Raw genomic sequence first — 20,457 nt, 5'->3', positions numbered from 1 at the left:
TCCTGGAACGGATATTACCGCATTAGCAAACTAGAACGTGATCAGAACGTGATGAGAACGCATTTTACTGCACAGCGCTTCCTTTTTCTTGAAACCGTTCCCAGAACATATTCCACCGAGATCCATTCAAGCCGAGAGAAATCCATTCTCTCATTCCTCCATCTCCTGATTGGCTGAAAGAATGACAGGCAGGGAGGCAGGCAGGCAGGCAGGCAGGCAGGCGAGCGACTGCAGTGAGGGAAGGTGTGTGTGTGAGAGAGAGGGGGGAAAGAAGGAGGGAGGGAAGGGAGGGAAGAAGGAGGAGCTCCATGCAGGTCTCTTCAAGCCGAAGAAAAGCAAGTTGCCAGGGAGGGGACTGGGCCAAGGGCAGAGCCCCGGCAGCCATAGCAGCTCTTTAAACCGGTTAGAAAAGAAGAATCCTCTGCTGTCATCCCAATTCCCCTTTTTGGCAGCTTGTCACCCTTTTGCCTCCTGTGTGTGTGCGCATGTAATGTGTGCCTTCATAGAATCATAGAATCATAGAGTTGGAAGAGACCACAAGGGCCATCCAGTCCAACCCCCTGCCATGCAGGAAATCACAATCAAAGCATTCCTGACAGATGGCCATCCAGTCTCTGTTTGAAGACCTCCAAGGAAGGAGACTCCAATACACTCCGAGGGAGTTTGTTCCACTGTCGAACAGCCCTTACTCTCAGGAAGTTCCTCCTAATATTGAAGTGGGATCTCTTTTCCTGGAGCTTGCATCCATTGCTCCGGGTCCTAGTCTCTGGAGCAGCAGAGAACAAGCTTGTTCCCTCCTCAATATGACATCCCTTCAAATATTTAAACAGGGCTATCATATCACCTCTTAACCTTCTCTTCTCCAGGCTAAACATCCCCAGCTCCCTAAGGCGTTCCTTGTAGGGCATGGTTTTCAGACCTTTCACCATTTTAGTCGCCCTCCTTTGGACACGCTCCAGTTTCTCAATGTCCTTTTTGAATTGTGGTGCCCAGAACTGGACACAATATTCAAAGTGGGGCCTGTGAGCTTCCCTCCCCGCTTTAATTCTTGTCTGGCTCTTTGCTATGGAATTCTGGGAATTGTTTGCTTGCTTTTGTGTGGTGCTCCAAACAGAGGGGCTTTTGTGGGTTCTTTCCTGGAGGGAAGGAGGAGAAGGTCCTGGGCATCCCTGCCATCCCTGCCTCCTGCAGGCTGCCAGCACAGGAGCCCCGCTGGACATGACACCAGAGGCCCCCCCCTGCAGAAGCAGCCAGACCCTCTCCCTCTTGCTCTCTGCCCTGGCCCCGTTTCCCTCGCTCTTTCTCTCTCTTTCCTTCCTTTCCTCTTCTCTCCCTTGTCCCAACTTTCCTCCCTTCCCTCCCTCCTTCTTTCCCCCCTCACACACACACACACACACCTTCCCTCACTGCAGTCGCTCGCCTGCCTGCCTCCCTCCCTGCCTGTCATTCTTTCAGCCAATCAGGAGACGGAGGAATGAGAGAACGGATTTGAGAACAGATAAGAATACCACACAGACCTCTGTTGGAACGTTCTCATCACGTTACAGCTCTCTGGGAACACATTCAATCCGTACCCTCCTGGAACACATGTAGAACACATTTAGAACGTTCTCAGAACCTGATTGGAACACATATGTGCGGTATTCTTAAATGTGTTCCATTCTCATCACGTTCTGAGAACGTTCTCAGAACGCAGTGCGGTATTCTTCTATGTTTTTGAAGGATGTCTCAATACTAGCGTCTCAATATTAGCATGGTGGTTTGAGTGTTGGACTATAACTGTGGAGATCAGATTTCTCTGCTTAGCCATGGAAACCCACTGTAATCTTGGGCAAATCACACAGTCTTAGCCTCAGAAAACTCTGTGATACGTAAGTTGGAAATGACTTGAAGAGACACAACAACAACAATTTGATAACAGCCATTAGAAAGCCTGCATTTTTGTTATAAAGTATATAAAACTAGACAATCACCTGAATTTTACAAGTTCTGCATTCAAATGCAAAAACCCATTCATTAGCACAAGTAAGTATATAAAGGAAAAGGTTATGCAAATAAAAGATGTTTTTCATCATTATCGACACTTGTTTTACTTTGAAACAAGTATTATCTGTTTTCCAACGTTTCCGCCGGTCATCATAGACTGAAAAGCAACTATGAGAGAATAAAGAGAAAAGAAAAAAGAACCTGTAATGTTTTTTTTTAAATGTAATTATTTATAATAGACTGAAATATAAAAAGATCTGCTACAAAAATGTCATAATATACTAGAATCAATGTACACTTCATGTATTGAGTTTTTTCACTTGACAGAACTGAATGTTCAAATGCCTTAAAAGAGGCAACTTCTGTGAAAAAGCTTTGGATTCACATACATTTCATTATAATGTATGTGTGCACATTTGCCTTCTACTTTATCTGGCTGTGTATCAGCCCGCTGGTCCAAGGCATGTCCCCAGATGGCCTACCCTAAGGCCTGGTATCACCAGTTTATGCTACATTCATAGCTTTTGCGCAACAATGATTGCCTGTTTAAATATTTGAAGGGATGTCATATTGAGAATGGAGCAAGCTTGTTTTCTGCTGCTCCAGAGAATAAGATCTGGAACAATGGATGCAAGCTACAGGAAAAGCTTGAAAATGCTTTTTCTCATCTCTCCTGCTCTGATCCCACATAAACTTTGAAATAAAACGCACTGTCTCAAATATGTCTTACGCCTCAGATCTGTAGGATCTCTCCCATGTCCAATTTCTAGCCCATCCCTACCTGCTCTGCAACTACACTGAGGGCAAGAGAGAACATTATATTGTCTATTGACTATTGCTCTTAGAACTGCACAAGGGCCTGGATGCAGTGCAAAATAGACAAAAATGCTTGCGATTAGGTTTGTTCACAGCAGTTTCAGTGCCTTATATGACTTTAAAAGGAAATGAGTCAACTTGCACAACTCCAAAATCAGAGGCTGCCTTGAATAGATGACAGTTGTCTTTGTAACTCTTTACATTCAGCAGTACAGGAATGACCCTCATTATTTTTCAAGGTTTTGTGGTGGTGGTGGTGCTGGGGTGTGTGTGTGTGTGTGTGTATGCATTTATGTGTGTGTATGTTTACATACACTTAGCATCTCTAAGAAATGTCTGGAATGATCGCCCAGAACTTTGAATTGGTTATTAGCAATATACTGATAATACCAAGCTCTAGCTCTCTTTAAGCCGTAAACCACCCCTAAACTCCTGAGAAAGGAGGTGAGGTCAATCGAACTGATGGACAGTTGCAATACTCTTAAAGTTTTATTGCTCTTCAGCAAGTGGTACTTTGAACAGGGCTGGAACTTTAAAGATTTTCCAAAAAGGCTTACAAGTTACTTGTTTGGACTACAACTTCCAGAATCTTACAGCCAGCATTTAAATAAAAACAAACACTTTTCCCAGACTCTGGAAGAGCCAGGCATGACTGCCCTGTTTGAAATCATGAGGGCTGACTGCAATAATCACCTTGAAGGCTATTTAAAAGCAGCAGCTAGAGAAAAAAAAATTGCAGGTCACCTCCCAATGAACAAGAGTTGGTGAGAAGAACATCAAACAGTTCTGCGTTACCTGCACTACTGCAGATCAGATTAAGGCTTCTGCTGCCTATCTTCAAAGCCTTTCATGGCCTGGGACCCATATCACTCAGAGTCAGCCATGAGGGTTCATTTAGGGAGCAGTAATCAAATGTTTAGACTGTCTCTCCCAAAGTGGACCCCCAAGGCAGTGATAACTGTTTGATCGTACTTGGTTCGGTTTAATAATAATATGTCAAGTAAAAGCCACAGCTAAAATCAGAGACTTGTCTATGGTTGCCCTGACGTTTTGTAATGCCCTCTTCTATGGAGGTCATGACTCCTCTCTTGCCTTCTGGGCTTGCAAAAGAGCAAAAGAGCTGTTTTGGTGGCTTTTAAAGGCCAACTTGGGGCAGCTTTGAATTACTATTTTTGTATTCTATATGGATGTACTGTATAATATTGTATTAGCCTAAGTTGGAATATACATGAAGATATACAACAACAACAACAACAACAACAAAAGCTTTTTTCATGTGAAACATTTTGTAGTTATAATATTCATATACAGTGTTATCTGCTGGGCTTTGGTTCCAGGACCCCCCGTGGATAACAAAAAACGTGGATGTTCAAGACCCATTAAATACAATGGCATAGTAAAACAGTGCCCCTTATATAAAATGGAAAACCAAAGTTTGCTATTTGGAATGTCTACTTTTTGGGAGTATTTTCAAGCCTTGGATGCTTGAATCCATAGATAAAAAAATCCACGGATAAGGAGGACCAAGTGTATGTAACTTGTCCCACAGCAGGGAATACAACAGATCTATCAAGGAAGCACCGTCCAGTTAAAAATTCTACCTACTAGCTATTCAAAATCTCTTTTTGTCATTCTGTTTTATATGAGTTATGGATTTTATATGACTACTTCCACCTGATAAAAGTATATTACCTTTTAAAATAAAGGGACTAAGTGAGTACAAGGCAGCTAAATCCAATGCTCACAAACTAAATAACTCTTAGTATAATAATTCAGAATAGAGACAATCAGGCAAAAACAAATCTACAAACAAGAAGATCAACCAATCTGGTGATCTTCAGATGTGTTGGATTACCTCCCAGAATCCCATGGGTCAGCTAAAGGTTTCAGTTCTGGGAGAAGCTGAGAAACAGATTCAGCCAACATAGATAAATTGCAGCAGAGGCTGACAATGAGCCATTCATTCAGTTGGGAGCTTACTTATATACATCAAACCTGTCCATCAGAAAATAGCCTTAATGAACCTAGAATTTCTATCAGTATTATTATTATTATTATTATTATTATTATTATTGGACACTGGGCTTCTCTTCTGAAAAATAAAATTAGCTCATTAAGTTGAATTGCTTGTTGGAAACCTGTAATGCAAGCTAGTTACAATAGCTACTTATTATTTCCTAAAATGTTCAAGTGTGTATTTTCTACAATCATAGACTTGGAAGAGACCACAAGGACCATCAGAGGTGGACATAAGACTGTCTTCCAGATGTAGTTGAACTGCAACTTCCTGCATTCCTTATCATCAACTGGAAAAATATGCAAAATATGCAGCTTGAAACTACAGTCCACCTACAAAGTTAGATTTTAAGACTTATTAATCCCATAGATACGTATGCACATGTTTTAAATCAAATTAACTTTCATTCAGAGTGCAACCTTCAAACTGATTAAGAAACTAAGGGGCAAAACAGACCAGTAATAAAAGCTGGCTTGGAGATGGTGTTGGGGCTTGGTGACTGCATGCTGCATGCCCCAACTCTGCCCCCAAGCCAGAATCACGCTGCCCACCAAACCAGATGGCAGACAGTATGGGAACACTCCTGTGGTGCAGCGATTAAATGCTACATGCCGCAAGAGCAGAGAAGAGGTGAAGTGGCAGCGAAAGGGGGGCCCTTTCCTTGGCACAAAAAGGAACAGCTTTCTTCTGCTCCTTGTTGCACCAGGAATAGCTAGACTGGAGCTGCGGTGTCAGTCTGGCACACAAAGGGCCCCGATGTGGCACACAAAGGGCAGCATGATGTGGCCCCTTTGGGGCCATCTGTTTTCAGCCAAAGTTAACTTTATATTATGACTTGTCATGGCTCCCTGTAGTGTTAGACTTGTTAACCCAATACTTTCAATCACATACTAAATATCAAACAAGCAATATCTTACCTCCAATGTTTTCTAAACCTTCCACAACAGTCTCTCTCACCTGTTAACAAGGGAAGGAGAGAAATGATAACATGTTGGCTTTTGTCTGTTTGGTTTCCTAAAGACAATCAGTTTTCAGTATCATGAGGGATGAAATATCCAAACACGTTATTTCAACTTCATCAGTTTTCTAGTTGAAAGAACTACTAAAGTACTTAATCAGATTAATTTTAAAGAGGTTCAATAATAATTGCAGATAGAATGACAGCACTCTGAATTAGAAAAAAATGTCATTAAAAAAAGACATTGCTACAGCCCATAAGTGATTACCTTCAGATCTGTATCATACCTTCAGTTTCCCTTCTTTGATCCACTGAGAAAGCTGCATAGTACCAGCTGCATATTTGTCCATGTAGTCAAAAATTATAAATCCATCTCTGTAAACAATTGGAATGAACATTAGGGCTTTTATGACAAGGCTTTCACGAAAGTAAAAAAGGCTGTGTACAATAAACAAACATAAAATAATTACTGTACACCACAAAATATAAACCACTAAAAACAATTTAACATGTTTTTAAAACTGTTAGCATCTTTTCAGTAAGATGGAAAGAAAGACAGGAAGGGAGGGAGTCTTCATAAGGTGAATGGACAGCATTTCACAGTTCTGAAGTGAAACTCCAAGAGAAAGTGCTTTCATATGTGCCCACCACATACATTTCTCTTGAGTAATGATAAAGAGCTTTTCCAGCAGAGCTTAATATCCATTTTCAATTACATTCACAATAAATCAGGCAGTTGCTTAACCAAGCCCTGAAGTATTTAGGTTTAAACCTTTCCGAGTAAGATCAGAAAACAAATGGCAACAAGTCAAAATCTTTCATTAGTGTCCACATAATTTGATCTGATCACCAACTGATAGCCTAATACCGTCCTAAGTCCTAAAGTAAGTCCTAAAGTAAGTGTACATAGGACTGCAGCTTCCATATACCAAACAATGGCCAATGATCAGCAGAAAGGAGACCATCTTTTTTCACTGGGTTGAAACAAGATCACAGAATGCTTACCTTTTGCAGTTAGAAAGGGTCAAGGAATCCTGATCCAATTGATCAAAGAGTATGCAGTGAAGCAAAATTTAACCTAGTTGTATATGTAAATCACTTATGAAAACATACAAAAAAGCCCATCCATCTTTGCTCTTACTGTTAGGTTTAGTTCCCCACCTTCTCATTGGTTACTCAAAAGGACAAGAATCTGAAAGGGGAATATTTACCTTACCATTGCAACAGATAAAGGCCCCATTCACACTATGAAAATAACCTGGTGTGAAACTGGGTGATTTCCTTGGTGTTCATATGCATTTGGTGCACTTTGCTGGGGGGAGGGGTACAAAAACCCCCACTTAACATGGTGCAAATGAACCCGGGAATTTGGGACTTTCCCCAAAAGATCTGTACTGTCTCGCATAGTCAGCAGTGTGAATACCATGCTTGAAAACATTTGGGGCACATTCACACTTCCTTTTTCTTACCAGAATAATGCAAATCACCTACTCATGCGTTCTTGGTTTGTTATTCACACTATGGAACCACATCTTTTGCAAACCGCACCTCTCCGGGTTTGGTTGCTCACATTTGCCTGCACTCATCTTTGCTCCCGTACCCACTGGCACCCCTCAGCCAGGCAGAGGATCCTCTTTCCGCCACTCCAGGGAGTCAGCATCAGCTCACCCACCTCTTAATCCCCATCTGCTCCAGGGTATTGAATTCTGGGAAGTGTAGTTTGTTGCCACACTGGAACTTTCCCTTCTACTTTCCCTTTTTTCTCCTGTCAGCAGCTGTTCTGCTGTGAAAGGGGTGGCACTTTTGTAACTTGACGATGCGAATGTCTTCGAAATGAAATTCACACTACCATCTAAAGTGTACTTTCCTGATCCTTGCTTCCTGTCTGTGGTTCTTTTTGTTGCTCACATTCCTGCCTCATGTTTTAGTTTTCTGCTCAGTTGCTAATTATATGCATGAATCTCTTCTGGACAGTCATCAATATGGTTGAAATGATCACTTACTTGCTTTTCATTCTGCCAGGCATTGCATAATTGTCACTTGCTATTTGATGTTCTTTTGTCGTCTGTTTTATTGAATCATTTCCTGTATTGCTATGTATTTTATATGTATTATCCTATCCTACTAGAGAGGCCCCTTCCCCACCAGCACTCCTTTTGTGTCGTATCTTTTTAGATTGTAAGCCTGAGGGCAGGGAACCGTCCAATTAAAAAGATTGTATGTACAGCGCTGTATAAATTTACAGCGCTTTATAAATAAAGGATAATAATAATAATAATAATAATAATAATAATAATACCCATATCCAAAATCAGAATTTTCCACACTGAGGTGAAAATCATAGAATCATAGAATCATAGAGTTGGAAGAGACCACTAGGGCCATCCAGTCCAACCCCCTGCCATGCAAGAAATCCAAATCAAAGCATCCCTGACATCCAGCCTCTGTTTAAAGACCTCCAAGGAAGGAGACTCTATCACCTTCCGAGGAAGTGCATTCCACTGCCGAACAGCCCTTACTGTCAGAAAGTTCCTCCTAATGTTCAGGTGGAATCTCTTTTCCTGCAGCTTGCATCCATTGTTCTGGGTCCTGTTCTCTGGAGCAGCAGAAAACAAGCTTGCTCCCTCCTCAATATGACATCCTTTCAAATATTTAAACAGGGCTATCATATCACCTCTTAACCTTCTTTTCTCCAGGCTAAACATCCCCAGCTCCCTAAGTCGTTCCTCATAGGGCATGGTCTCCAGACCCTTCACCATTTTTGTCGCCCTCCTTTGGACACGCTCCAGTTTCTCAATGTCCTTTTTGAATTGTGGCGCCCAGAACTGGACACAATATTCTAGGTGGGGCCTGACCAAAGCAGAATACAGTGGCACTATTACTTCTCTTGATCTAGACACTATACTTCTATTGATGCAGCCTAAAATAGCATTGGCCTTTTTAGCTGCCGCATCACACTGTTCACTCATGTTCAACTTGTGGTCTACTTGGACTCCTAGATCCCTTTCACACGTAGTTTCATTCAGCCAGGTGTCACCCATCCTATATCTGTGCATTTTATTTTTCCGCCCTAAGTGCAATACCTTACATTTCTCTGTGTTGAATTTCATTTTGTTAGCTTTGGCCCAGCTTTCTAGTCTATTCAGGTCATTTTGAATCTTGATCCTGTCCTCTGGGGTATTAGCTATTCCCCCTAATTTGGTGTCATCTGCAAATTTGATAAGTATGCTCCCAATTCTGTCATCCAGGTCACTGATAAAGATGTTGAATAGCACTGGGCCCAGGACAGAGCCCTGTGGGACCCCACTGGTCACTTCTCTCCAGGATGAAAAGGAGCCATTGTTGAGCACCCTTTGGGTTCGGCCGGTCAACCAATTACAGATCCAATTTAACAGTTCCTTTGTCTAGCCCACATTTTACAAGCTTGTTTGCAAGAATGTCATGGGAAACCTTGTCAAAGGCCTTACTGAAATCAAGATATACTATATCCACAGCATTCCCTTCATCTACCAAGCTGGTAATTTTGTCAAAGAAAGAGATTAGATTTGTCTGGCATGACTTGTTTCTCTGAAACCCATGTTGACTTTTTGTGATTATGGCATTGCCTTCTAGATGTTCACAAACTCTCTGTTTAATGATCTGCTCCAGAATCTTTCCTAGAACTGATGTCAGACTGACTGGACGATAATTGTTGGGATCCTCTTTTTTCCCCTTTTTGAAGATGGGAACAACGTTTGCCCTCCTCCAGTCTGCTGGGATCTCTCCTGTTCTCCAGGAGTTTTCAAATATGATTGCCAATAGCTCCGATATTACTTTTGCCAGTTCTTTTAATACCCATGGATGGAGTTCATCTGGTCCCGGAGACTTAAATTCATTTAGATTAACAAGGTGTTCCTCTACTATCTCTTTACTTATTCTGTGCTGAAATTCCCCTATTCTGTCCTCTGCTCCATTATCCTCAGGTTGAGCACCCTTTGCCTTTTCTGAGAAGACTGAGGCAAAGAAGGTGTTGAGTAATTCTGCCTTTTCTCTGTCTTCTGTTAGCATTTTGCCATCTTCTCCACGCAGTGGCCCTACCGTTTCCTTCTTCTTCCTCTTGCTGCGGACATATCCAAAAAAGCCCTTTTTGTTGTTCTTAACCTCTCTAGCAAGCCTGAGTTCATTCTGAGCTTTAGCTTTTCTGACTTTACCCCTACAAATGCCTGCTATTTCTTTGAATTCCTTTTTCGTGATTTCCCCCTTTTTCCATTTCTTATACATGTTCCGTTTCAAACTTAGCTTGGTTGAAAGTTCCTTAGTCATCCATCCTGGTTTCTTGAGACACCTCCCGTTTTTCCTTCTCACTGGAACTGTTTGAAATTGTGCCTTCAGTATCTCCCTTTTGAGAAAGTCCCATCCGTCCTGAACTCCTTTATCTTTTAGTATTTCTGACCATGGAATCGCCCTCAATACTTCTCTAAGTTTACTGAAATCCGCTCTCCTAAAGTCTAGGATGCGTGTCTGACTCTGCCTGGCTTCTCCTCTCCATTGTATAACAAACTCCAGGAGAACATGGTCGCTTCCACCTAAGGATCCCACCACTTGCACCCCATTAACCAAGTCATCCTTGTTGGTTAGGATCAGATCTAAAATAGCTGACCCCCTTGTTGCCTCTTCCACCTTTTGGACCATGAAATTGTCTTCCAGGCAAGTGAGGAATTTGCTAGACCTTGAGGATTTTGCTGAGTTTGGCTTCCAGCAAATATCAGGATAGTTGAAGTCGCCCATCACTACTACATCTCTCTTTTCTGACTGTGTGGTCATCTGTTCTAGAAAGATATCATCCAATTCCTCAGTCTGACTTGGGGGTCTGTAGTAGACTCCCACCGTAACACCCTTGTTGTTTCCCTCCCCTTTGATTCTTATCCAGATGCTCTCCACCTGGCTTCCATGATTGATGTCCAGGATCTCTTCACTGGTGTAAATATCTCTGACATATAGTGCTATTCCTCCTCCTTTCCTGTTTGGCCTATTTCTCTTAATAAGGTTATACCCCTCTATTTCCACATTCCAATCATGAGACTCATCCCACCAGGTTTCAGTGATGCCTATTATATCATATTTGCTTTGTTGTACTAGGAGTTCGAGTTCATCTTGCTTATTTCCCATGCTCTGTGCATTAGTGTAGAGACATCGCAGACCATGGTTCCCTTTTACTTGCTGCCTGTGCAAGTTTTTTTGCCTCCCACTGCTGGGTCCTTGCACTGTTTGCCTTGTTTCCTCTATGTCAGTTTGACTATTTTCGCCATCCCTTTCGCCTTTCTTAATCTTGTCTCCCTTCCCCTCGGAACTCAGTTTAAAGCTCTCCTGATCAAGTTCTTGAGACTGTTGGCAAAAACATTTCTTCCAACTGGTGTGAGATGCAACCCGTCTGTTGCAAGAAGTCCCTCCTCATGGAACCGCAGCCCATGATCGAAGAATCCAAATCCTTCTCGGCGGCACCATCTGCGAAGCCAGTTGTTCACATCTGCTATTTTCCTCTCCCTTCCTGGACCATGCCCTTCAACTGGCAGAAGAGACGAGATGACAACCTGTACATCCATTCCTTTCAGCTTCCTACCAAGCGCCTCGTAATCCCTTTTGATGTTCTGAATGCTGTGTCTTGCAGTATCATTAGTTCCCACGTGGACCAAAAGGAAGGGGTATTGGTCAGTAGGCTTGACCAGTCTTGTCAGCCTCTCTGTCACATCACGGATCTTTGCACCTGGAAGACAACACACCTCTCGAGACATCTTGTCAGGCCTACAAATCACTGCTTCTGTACCCCTCAGCAAGGAGTCCCCCACTACGACCACACGCCTCCTCCGAGGCTTAGCAGCGACTGTTCCCTCGGGTGGGACTCTCAGGCTCCCCTGCTCCGTCCCTGAAGTCTGTCCATGCTGCTCTTCTTCATCCTCCTTGATAAGGGAAAGAGCTTCGAATCGATTCTCTAGCTGCAAGCTCCCCGAACAATTCCTTCTTGGCTTACTTCTCTTTGTGACATTCCTCCAGCTGTCTGCCTCTTCTGTTTGGCAAGTGACCTCTTCCACCCTAGCATCTTCCTCTGCGTGGTACTCATCCAAGATGGTTAGTTCTGTTGAGTCCAGGAAATCCTCTTGTTCCCTAATATGCTGAAGTGTAGCTACTCTGGACTCCAGCTGCTGCACTTTCTCCTCCAAGAGTGCTACCAACTTGCACTTGGTGCATGTGAAGTTCTCCACTTCTGTAGGCAAGAAGAGAAACATCCCACAAGAGTTGCAGGTGACTGCGGCAGATCCCTCGTTGTCCATACTGCAAAGTCTTTAGTAATAAATATAACAGTCAATCTACTGGGAATACTTCTTTAAAGGTAAGTACTGGCTGCTATCTTACACTTAAAGGGAAGGTTCTGTTTCAATATCTGATTCTAACCTGATGCCACTTGAGCAGAGTTGTTGAGTTAAAGAAAACGAAAATTCGCGCTGCCAAGCAGCTCCTCTCCTTCTCCTCTCTCTGGCCGGACTGTTCTGGAAGGCTCTGGAAGTTGGTATATAAAGCTAGTCTGCTAGCTCCGCCCCCTTGTGACTCACAGATGTGACTCACAGAAGCTCCGCCCCTTCAGCAACGAGCACACGGTCTCGAGCACACGGTCTCAAAATGGCTGCCAAGCAGCTCCTCTCCTTCTCCTCTCTCTGGCCGGACCGGACTGAAATGTTTCCAATATATTTATACACTGACAACAGTTGCATATTAGCTGCATGTCTGCCTACATAATTTAAACCAGAGTCTGCAAAAGCAACTCTGGGGGAATACAATTTCCTGAATCCCCCAGCTATAGTCCCAATTACTATGCTGGCTGGGGAATTCTGGGAATTGTCATCCCCAAAAGTAACACTTCCAAGCTCTGGTTCAAACACTAGATACATTTCCCTGAAATTATTCTTCTCATTTTGTCTTTATGTCAAGCTGCTTCTACACTGGATATTGGTTTTTGTAAGTCTGTAACTAATCCTTTTTTTTCAAATAAATATTTAAATGAACTTGTTCCGAAAAGGTAAATAAAATCAATGCTAACATAACCCAGCAGATGTTATATTTGTATTCAATTCAGGTAAGTTGCTTGGTTGATTAATGAGAAATACTTTGTGATATTCTTTGCTTTCCTTAATTCTTCTGTTGCTGGAGGCAAAGGAGGTGGATAAGGCACATCCTTATTGTACTGGGAAATCTGACCACATAAAATGATATGGCTATCTGGATTCATCTGTTAGAGACAAAACAGATATATTACTTTTTTGTTTTAATACAATCATGAAAGTTGAAACATATATTAAGGCTACAATCCTGTATATACATACTTGAAAGTAGGACTCAGGCACTGACTAGATGGAAGGAAAAGCCAACTTACCTCTGGGGTTTCCTGATTTACAGTGAGAACCCGCTGACTGCACCACTGGTTCCTACAACAGGGTGAACACCTATGTACAGTCTGCCCTGCACCCATTCTTCTGCAAGGATGGATCTGCCAAAACGGGGCATTTGCAGGTACAAGCTGCACTGTACCATTTTTTTATTCCATCCTAAACGCATGCACATGGATGCTCTGTCACTAGCCACCAATTGCCAGCCTTATCCTGCCCACCTGACTGCCCATTTGATGCCCCATGCAACTGACTGTGTGACCAGCCACTCAATCACACAAGCAATCAACCACCTGGACAGCACATCAGTGCATCCAGTGTCACACTAGCACAGCATGATCAATTTGAGATATAGAGTAGAGGTTTTGTTTCAGCCAAGTAGCTAGAAAGCCTTGATATCTTAGAACTATACTAATGTATCAAGAGAAAAATTAACGGCAAGACCAGCGTCATTGCTTTTTTTAAAGATTAAGACAAAAAAAAGTTATTGAAGAAGTTGCATTATACTGTAACAACTCTGCTGTGCGGCAGGCATCAAAGAACAGACAGTACAGCACTTGCGGGGAAGCGAGAGATAGGAAGCGAAAGAGATTTGTAACACAAAGAACACTTAAGAATCAACTGGAGTTCAAGGCGCCATCACCTCTTATGTCCAATTATGTGTGCTTAATAGGTTAATGAATATTAACTGACACACCTGGGGAGGCATAATTGCAGCTTTTAATGAACATGGGATGTATGTGGAAGGTGGGGGGAACACATCAAGGGGAACATGCAGGAGGAGGCTCTGAAAGTTTGGACACCAGCCAACGGTGAGTGAGGTAGGGGAAACCTCAAGGAATAAATATTGTGTGAAATCCATAATGGGTGTGCCTCATGTTTTCTTTTCTGTTTCACCCAAGTCTGCAGACTTGTAAAATAAAACTAAACTTTTGGGAATTCTGCTTGCTTCATCACTTTGTCCTGGAAAAGGGTTTGTTGTGTAAACCTTCTGTTTTTCACAATTGTGGAGGCCCCCTTTCCACATACATGCCCCTTCCCCCATTGCCCCCTGATGGACTGGCCATTTGTTAATGTTATTATCATTAAATCCATTGTATTGCTGACAACCTGCCATGTTGGTTCTCATTTTACTTCATAGGGTGTGCAATGGGTCGATGGTGCAGCTGATCACTCATATGTGACCAATTCAGGGGTGGGCAACAAAAAAAGAGTATAGGCAGCAATGGTGCCAACATTTTGCTGGCTGCTTCCTCTGTTTCTGCACCAGCGCACAGTCTACACACCAATGCGATAGTTCACACTTTCCAGTTTGAACTACGGCAAACCAGGGGTTATTTTGCTCCATTGTTTAGCCCTGGAACAAACTTTGTTCCAGTTTCCTCCCATTTTGGCCACATGCATCATTTGACCAAACAGGGTGCAAAATGGGATAGAACCACTGCATCCTTTAATCCATGCAATCACTCTCTTGTTTAATTTCTTGATCCATACAATCCATCCTGCACACTCAGCTCCTCTGGGAGGAACCTGTTGCAACCTTTAAAAACTAGGTTGTCTGCGACAGCACAGAGGACCTTTTTGGCTACCACTCCCAGATTATGGAATGGCCTGCCGGATGAGATCCATCACATAACCACCTTAAACAACTTCAAAAAAGCTGTTAAGACAGATTTCTTCCAGTAGGCCTTTCCATAATAGATATCCAGCCACCAGAAAAAATAATTAATTGGTTGGACTCTAATTTTCCGCTGCAGTCACTGTTGTTGTCATATTATGACTTTTAAATCATGTTTTATATTGTAAACAGTTTAATAGTATTTTAAGGGGGGATTCGGGGATTTGGAATGTATATTTTAATGCTGTAAGCCACCCTGATTGCATTGCTTAGAGGGACGGGATAAAAATAAATTTTATATCATCATCATCATCATCATCATCATCATCATCATCATCATCATCATCATCATCATCATCCTAGGCCAAATTTTCTTGTAATCTTTTATTTTTGCTCTATTTCCTACTTTTGGGTTCCAATTCGCTATGATTAACAAAAACTGTTTGGGTGTGTGATCAATTTCCTTCTGGACTCCAGCATAGAATCTTTCAACTCTTCTTCTCCTGCTTCTATAGCTGGAGCATAAATCGGGATTATGATTATATTGATGGGTTTTCCCTTCAGCCTTATTGATGTGATTCGGACAGACTGTGTTATATCCTTTGACAGCTTATATATATATATCTCCTTACCAGTAATGCTACCCCATTTCTTTTCAGATTTTAATTTCCTGAATAAAACACTGTGTAAAATTGTCTTTCTCAGAATATCTCATTCCTGTCCACTTTAGCTCACTCAGTCGAAACACTGCAATGTTCATATGTTCTATTTCTTGCTTTACTATGTCTAGTTTTTTCATGCTTCTCACATTCCATGTTCCTGTAATATATGTTGTACAACTTCAGACTTTCTTTTTATCTCTGAGCATGTCAACTATGGCACGGTATATACCACCCCAAAAGGGTGGCCTGCCAACGCCTGTTTTCCCTCCACAGGGAAGCCACAGCCACCAAACCGCACAGCTTCCCTGTGGAGTAACAAGTGCACCACAGTGCGCCACTGGGACACTCGTTACGCAAGTGCTGTGTGGCACCGTGCAGATGCCGTGCAGCGCTTGCTTAACAATGGCGGTGCCCATGTATACAGGGCATCGCCATTGTGATGCCTTTGTAAAATGCGAGGGTTGAGGGGCATGTGGAAGCGCCGCCCCGAGGCAACCCTAGCACATGACAAGGGCATCACAAAGGGCTGGTCTGTACTGTCCCTGTGTCTAGTTTTTTCATGCTTCTCACATTCCATGTTCCTGTAATATATGTTGTACAACGTCAGACTTCCCTTTTGTCTCCAAGCATGTCAACAGGTGAAGGCTTTTTCAGTTTGAGTTGAGTTACATCATTAGCCACAGCGCTACCCATAGTTCTCCTCTACTGTATCCCAGTAGCTCACTGAGGGCCATCCAACCAAGGAGTTTAACTTTCTGATACTATCTCATTTCAGTTTGGATTGTCTCATCATAGGGATTTTTTTGGTAAAAGACATTAACAGCATGGTTTACCATGCTTCCAGCTGCACACTACTAACAAGCATTAGCTATGGGGCCACTGTTGTTGTCTCTCAGAGATCCTCCACCAGTGTCATCCCCCACTACAACTGCTGCCCAGTGGCTTTTGGCACATTTAATTTAGCTCCTCAGGAAGCCTATCTAACATGGGACATCCTACCATCAGCGTTGCTACCATCAGAATAGCCTTTTGCCTTGCAGAAGCACGTAATCCCACCTCTGCAGAAAGGTAGCGCTGTGGTGAGAAAACCTACACTTGGATTCTCCTTCATTTAATTGTACCCACAAGTGTTTTAGCTCCGAGTAATTTTTGCATTTGCAATCTTGCAATGCCTGTGCCAGAGTTAGCAACCGTTGTATACGGACTCATTCATTGCTAATGTGCATGTTATTCTACAGAAGTTAAGAAACATGTTTGATTTCCTTCCCCCGCCCCCGACCACTCTCTTCCTGTATCATTGCAACCTGCAGCCATTTTGTCTTCTCTCTTTTTCCTCCACAAGACTATGTGTTTGATTATGAACAATTAATTTGTTAGTAAAGTACAGTGGTACCCCGGGTTACGAAATTAATTCGTTCCGCCGCCGCTTTCGTAACCCGGAAACTTTCGCTAGCCGAAATGCCCTTAGGCGCTAATAGCGAAAGCCGCGATTCCGTGTGAAATCGCGCCGAAAAGCACCAATTTTTTTTTCGTAACCCGAAATAACCTTCGTAACCCGGAAAAATGTTTTTAAATGGATTTTTTTCGTAACCCGGAAATTTCGTAAGGCGGCGCATTCGTATCCCGGGGTACCACTGTACTATTTTTATATGCTTTTAAAAGAAGACTAAATGTATTTCTTCTCTCTGCCAGACTCTGGGGAGAAGCAGATGGGACTGGCTGTTGCTCAGCTTCTGCCTTGCCAGCTTGATTATTCTGCCTAAAAGATGCAGTACTCTCTTTTCCATTTCCCAACAGCCTGTTTTACAGCAACGGAGAATACAAAACTCTATATTAAGCACCGCATGAAACTCCAGTTACAGCGCTGCTTACAACTGTTAACTCAAGAGCTATGTTTAAAGGAAACATGCACGGAAGCAATCTGACATGCAGAGAAATGTGTCTGCCATCATCCATTTTCTCACTAAGGAAATCTGACTGGCTTCCAGAAACACAGTTTGAAAACTCTTGTAACAGAATGCTAAATGGTTAACCATGCCAATTAAGAGAACAGTCGAAAGGAACAGTGTGTGTTTATTTTGTGTTATGAAGCAGAGCTGAAGAACATTCAGTTCATCTGGCCTACATTCTGTTACAACAACCATAAATACATAATTTTAATTTATTCTTCTGAAGGAAAAATGAGAGTTCAACAACAACAAAAATCAACACACCCTCTCCTTCAGTTACTGGTGAACTTGTCACCAGGCCAAGCAACAACAGTTTTTTTCCAAATAAGGGGAAATTGTGCCTCAAGAAAACTGTAAGTTGTTTCAGCATACTTCTGCAGGCAGCCTCATTTATAACAGTGAAGTATCAGAACATCAGAATATTGTATATTAGAATATTATGTTCCATGTTAAAATATTAGAATAACATTAGAGAACGGGCCTCCCACTATTTAAGCTGGTAGGTTTAGTTATATTTCACCAAAGTTATATGTATTCACCAAAAGCTCTTTTGATAGCTTACAGTACATGGGTAAAACTAGGCTGTTTAAAAACTTTTGCATGCCACTGGTCCTGCACTAAAAACAACCCATACAGAAAGAAAAAAAGATTACTAGAACATCCCCTCATAAAAACAAACAAACTAAAAGGATATGGTAGAATCAAGCATGATTTCTACAGCTACAGTAACTCTCAGTGTTCAGACTCTGACATCTTCATCTCATGAATTCATTCAAAGGCAGAACCTAGATTCTCAAAGTTCACTGAAAACCTATGAAAGCTATAAAATGTTCCAAATGCTATAATCAGAATTTGGGAAGTCAACAACACTGAAAAAAGCCCCTTTGAACTTCACAAAATGGAAGAAAGTCTCCTGCAAGATGACAAGGTAGACATCAGTCAAGATCTGAGTACTTCAGAATTCCTGCCATGCTTGTTAATCATTTATGCTGTCACTGAGTCACTGAGGCTGAGAGACACCAGGCTGGGAAGGTACCTGTCTCCTTTAACATCTGCCAGGACTCAGCAGCAGAGGCACAGCAACCTGGGCGTGGCATGGAGCAGCACTCTATAAAGCTGCCCCACCCCTAGAAACACCAGGCCAGCCACTGAGGCTGAGAGACACCAGGCCAGCAAGGATGGCTGAGAGATATCAAACCAGCTACTGAGGCTGAGAGACACCAGGCCAGCACTTAACGCCGGCTCCCCAGCCCTCCAGAAGACTGCTTCAGCCTGAGAGGAATGTTATTATCAGTTAATGCCTGAGAGAGTACTAAGGACCAGTCTTTTGTTGTTGTTGTTGTCTTGCATCTTGCATTGTATTGTATTTCTGCTGCCAAGATGGAGTTAGACATTGTCAGTTTTTGCTATTATTGCTATTATGATTTGCTGTTATTTTTGTTATTGTTATTTGCTATGTATTCTGGGGATTAATCTTGAGTTGTATTGATTTGATCTGTCAATTCTTATGCAGTTTTTATTATTGTTGTTATTTGCTATGCATTCTTCTTGCTATTATTATTGTAATTTGTTATGTTATTTTTATTCTATTGTTATTGTGATGTATTTTTCTTACTGCTGTAACCCGCCTGAATTCTTCGTGATTGGGCGGGATATAAATAAATAATTTATTATTATTATTATTATTATTATTATGCTGTACTTGTTTTGCTTTGTATTACTGGATGATGGGATGTGTCATACTTTTGATTGTCAGGTGGAAAAAAAACTTATCTATGGGGCTATACAGACCGCCCCAAAGGAACGGCCTGCAGCAGCCCCTTTCCTTGCCAAATCAGGGCCACGGCAACCTCACACTACGGCACTGATGGAGCCTCTGGAGGGTGCAAAAAGGAGCTGCAGACTCCAGCTCCTTTTTGCGCCCTCCAAAGGAGGTGCATCATTATGCTGCACGCCGTCTGGAGTGGCGTGCGGCATCATGGCACCCTGGCGGTGGAGTTAGGCCAAGCGTCATCTGGATATTGTGCCCTAGCTGTGCCCACAGGCTGGCCTTTCGGGCTGGTCTGTACAGGCCTTATGTTGGAGTCAGTTAATAATCAGATGAGAAAGGCAGGTAATAGGCACTGGGACCTCTCACGGTCAGTTCCATGGGAATGCCTGGTATGAAGAGAAACAACGGGGCTGTCTGGAGAAAAGGATGTTTGTGTTTAAGGAGAAATGGGGTTTTAGAGCATGTCAACGATTAAAATGCTTTGTGCTTTTAATGTATTGTGTAAATGAAATTGCTTTAGACTTAGCAACATCGCTATACTGTGAAATGCTTTAGTTTCTGAATAAAGCCTGCTGTTTTACACTAATGTTTAGACCTCTGAGCTTAAGTCAGACCGTACATGACTGAATTTGAGGCTATAAGTTCCTGAGACTCCCTTTTTGCTCCATCAATCTTACTTTGGATGGCAATCGTACCTGGCACTGTGTCACTGCAACAGAAAGAGAGTTATGTGTGTGGCAACAGGAGACTGTACAATGTCTAAAGGAAACTATACATACCAAGGCAAGATTGTAGATTGTACCTAAACCTTATTAGGGCAGAGGCACTAATTGTGCAGTTCTCCAGATGTTGTTCAGTTGCAGCTTCCATCAGTCCTAGCCAGCACTGCCAATGGTGAAGAATGCTAGGAGCTGAAGTTTAACAACTTCTGAAAGGCCATACAACTGCCACCCTGTAACACTCTCACAGTGAAGTCCAGCATCTTCAGTCCAGATGCTTTACTGTCTGTGTTCTAATCAAGGCTTCTTTCAGGGGAGCATGTGAAATAAACATGAAATAAAAGATTCAGCAATACTGTAGGAATCAGCTTTGTTGCATTCTGCCACTTCCACACTGGCAGAACGTTATCCATATTAACTCTCTGTGCTCAGTGGAATCTACTCTTCAGTGAGTGCGCACAGAAATTCAGCAATGATTTTGAAAATATGGCTACAAGAAGTGTTCAGTGGTATACTGAGAAAAGATACAACATTACTGAGAAT

General features: G+C 42.4%; 1 protein-coding gene across 1 annotated transcript in view; it reads right to left on the bottom strand.

Annotated features, from left to right (window-relative positions):
• Window positions 1-2,079: 2,079 nt before the first annotated feature.
• The window catches only part of LOC149314751 (prostaglandin reductase 2-like), a 28,264-nt gene continuing 9,886 nt past the window's right edge, over window positions 2,080-20,457 (bottom strand). The window contains exons 6-9 of the mRNA XM_089523514.1: window positions 12,917-13,038; window positions 6,065-6,152; window positions 5,737-5,776; window positions 2,080-2,154 (exon numbers count right to left, since the gene is read on the bottom strand). Of these exons, the coding sequence (XP_089379640.1) occupies window positions 2,090-2,154; window positions 5,737-5,776; window positions 6,065-6,152; window positions 12,917-13,038 (315 nt within the window). The 3' untranslated portion in view covers window positions 2,080-2,089. The remainder of the gene's footprint in view (window positions 2,155-5,736; window positions 5,777-6,064; window positions 6,153-12,916; window positions 13,039-20,457) is intronic.

Source organism: Sceloporus occidentalis, unplaced genomic scaffold, assembly GCF_023333645.1.
Source record: "Sceloporus occidentalis isolate IW3139 unplaced genomic scaffold, rSceOcc1.0.p SCAF_4, whole genome shotgun sequence".
NCBI lineage: Eukaryota > Metazoa > Chordata > Lepidosauria > Squamata > Phrynosomatidae > Sceloporus > Sceloporus occidentalis.
Note: the sequence above shows the minus strand (reverse complement) of the source record. Positions and strands in the feature narration are given on the sequence as shown.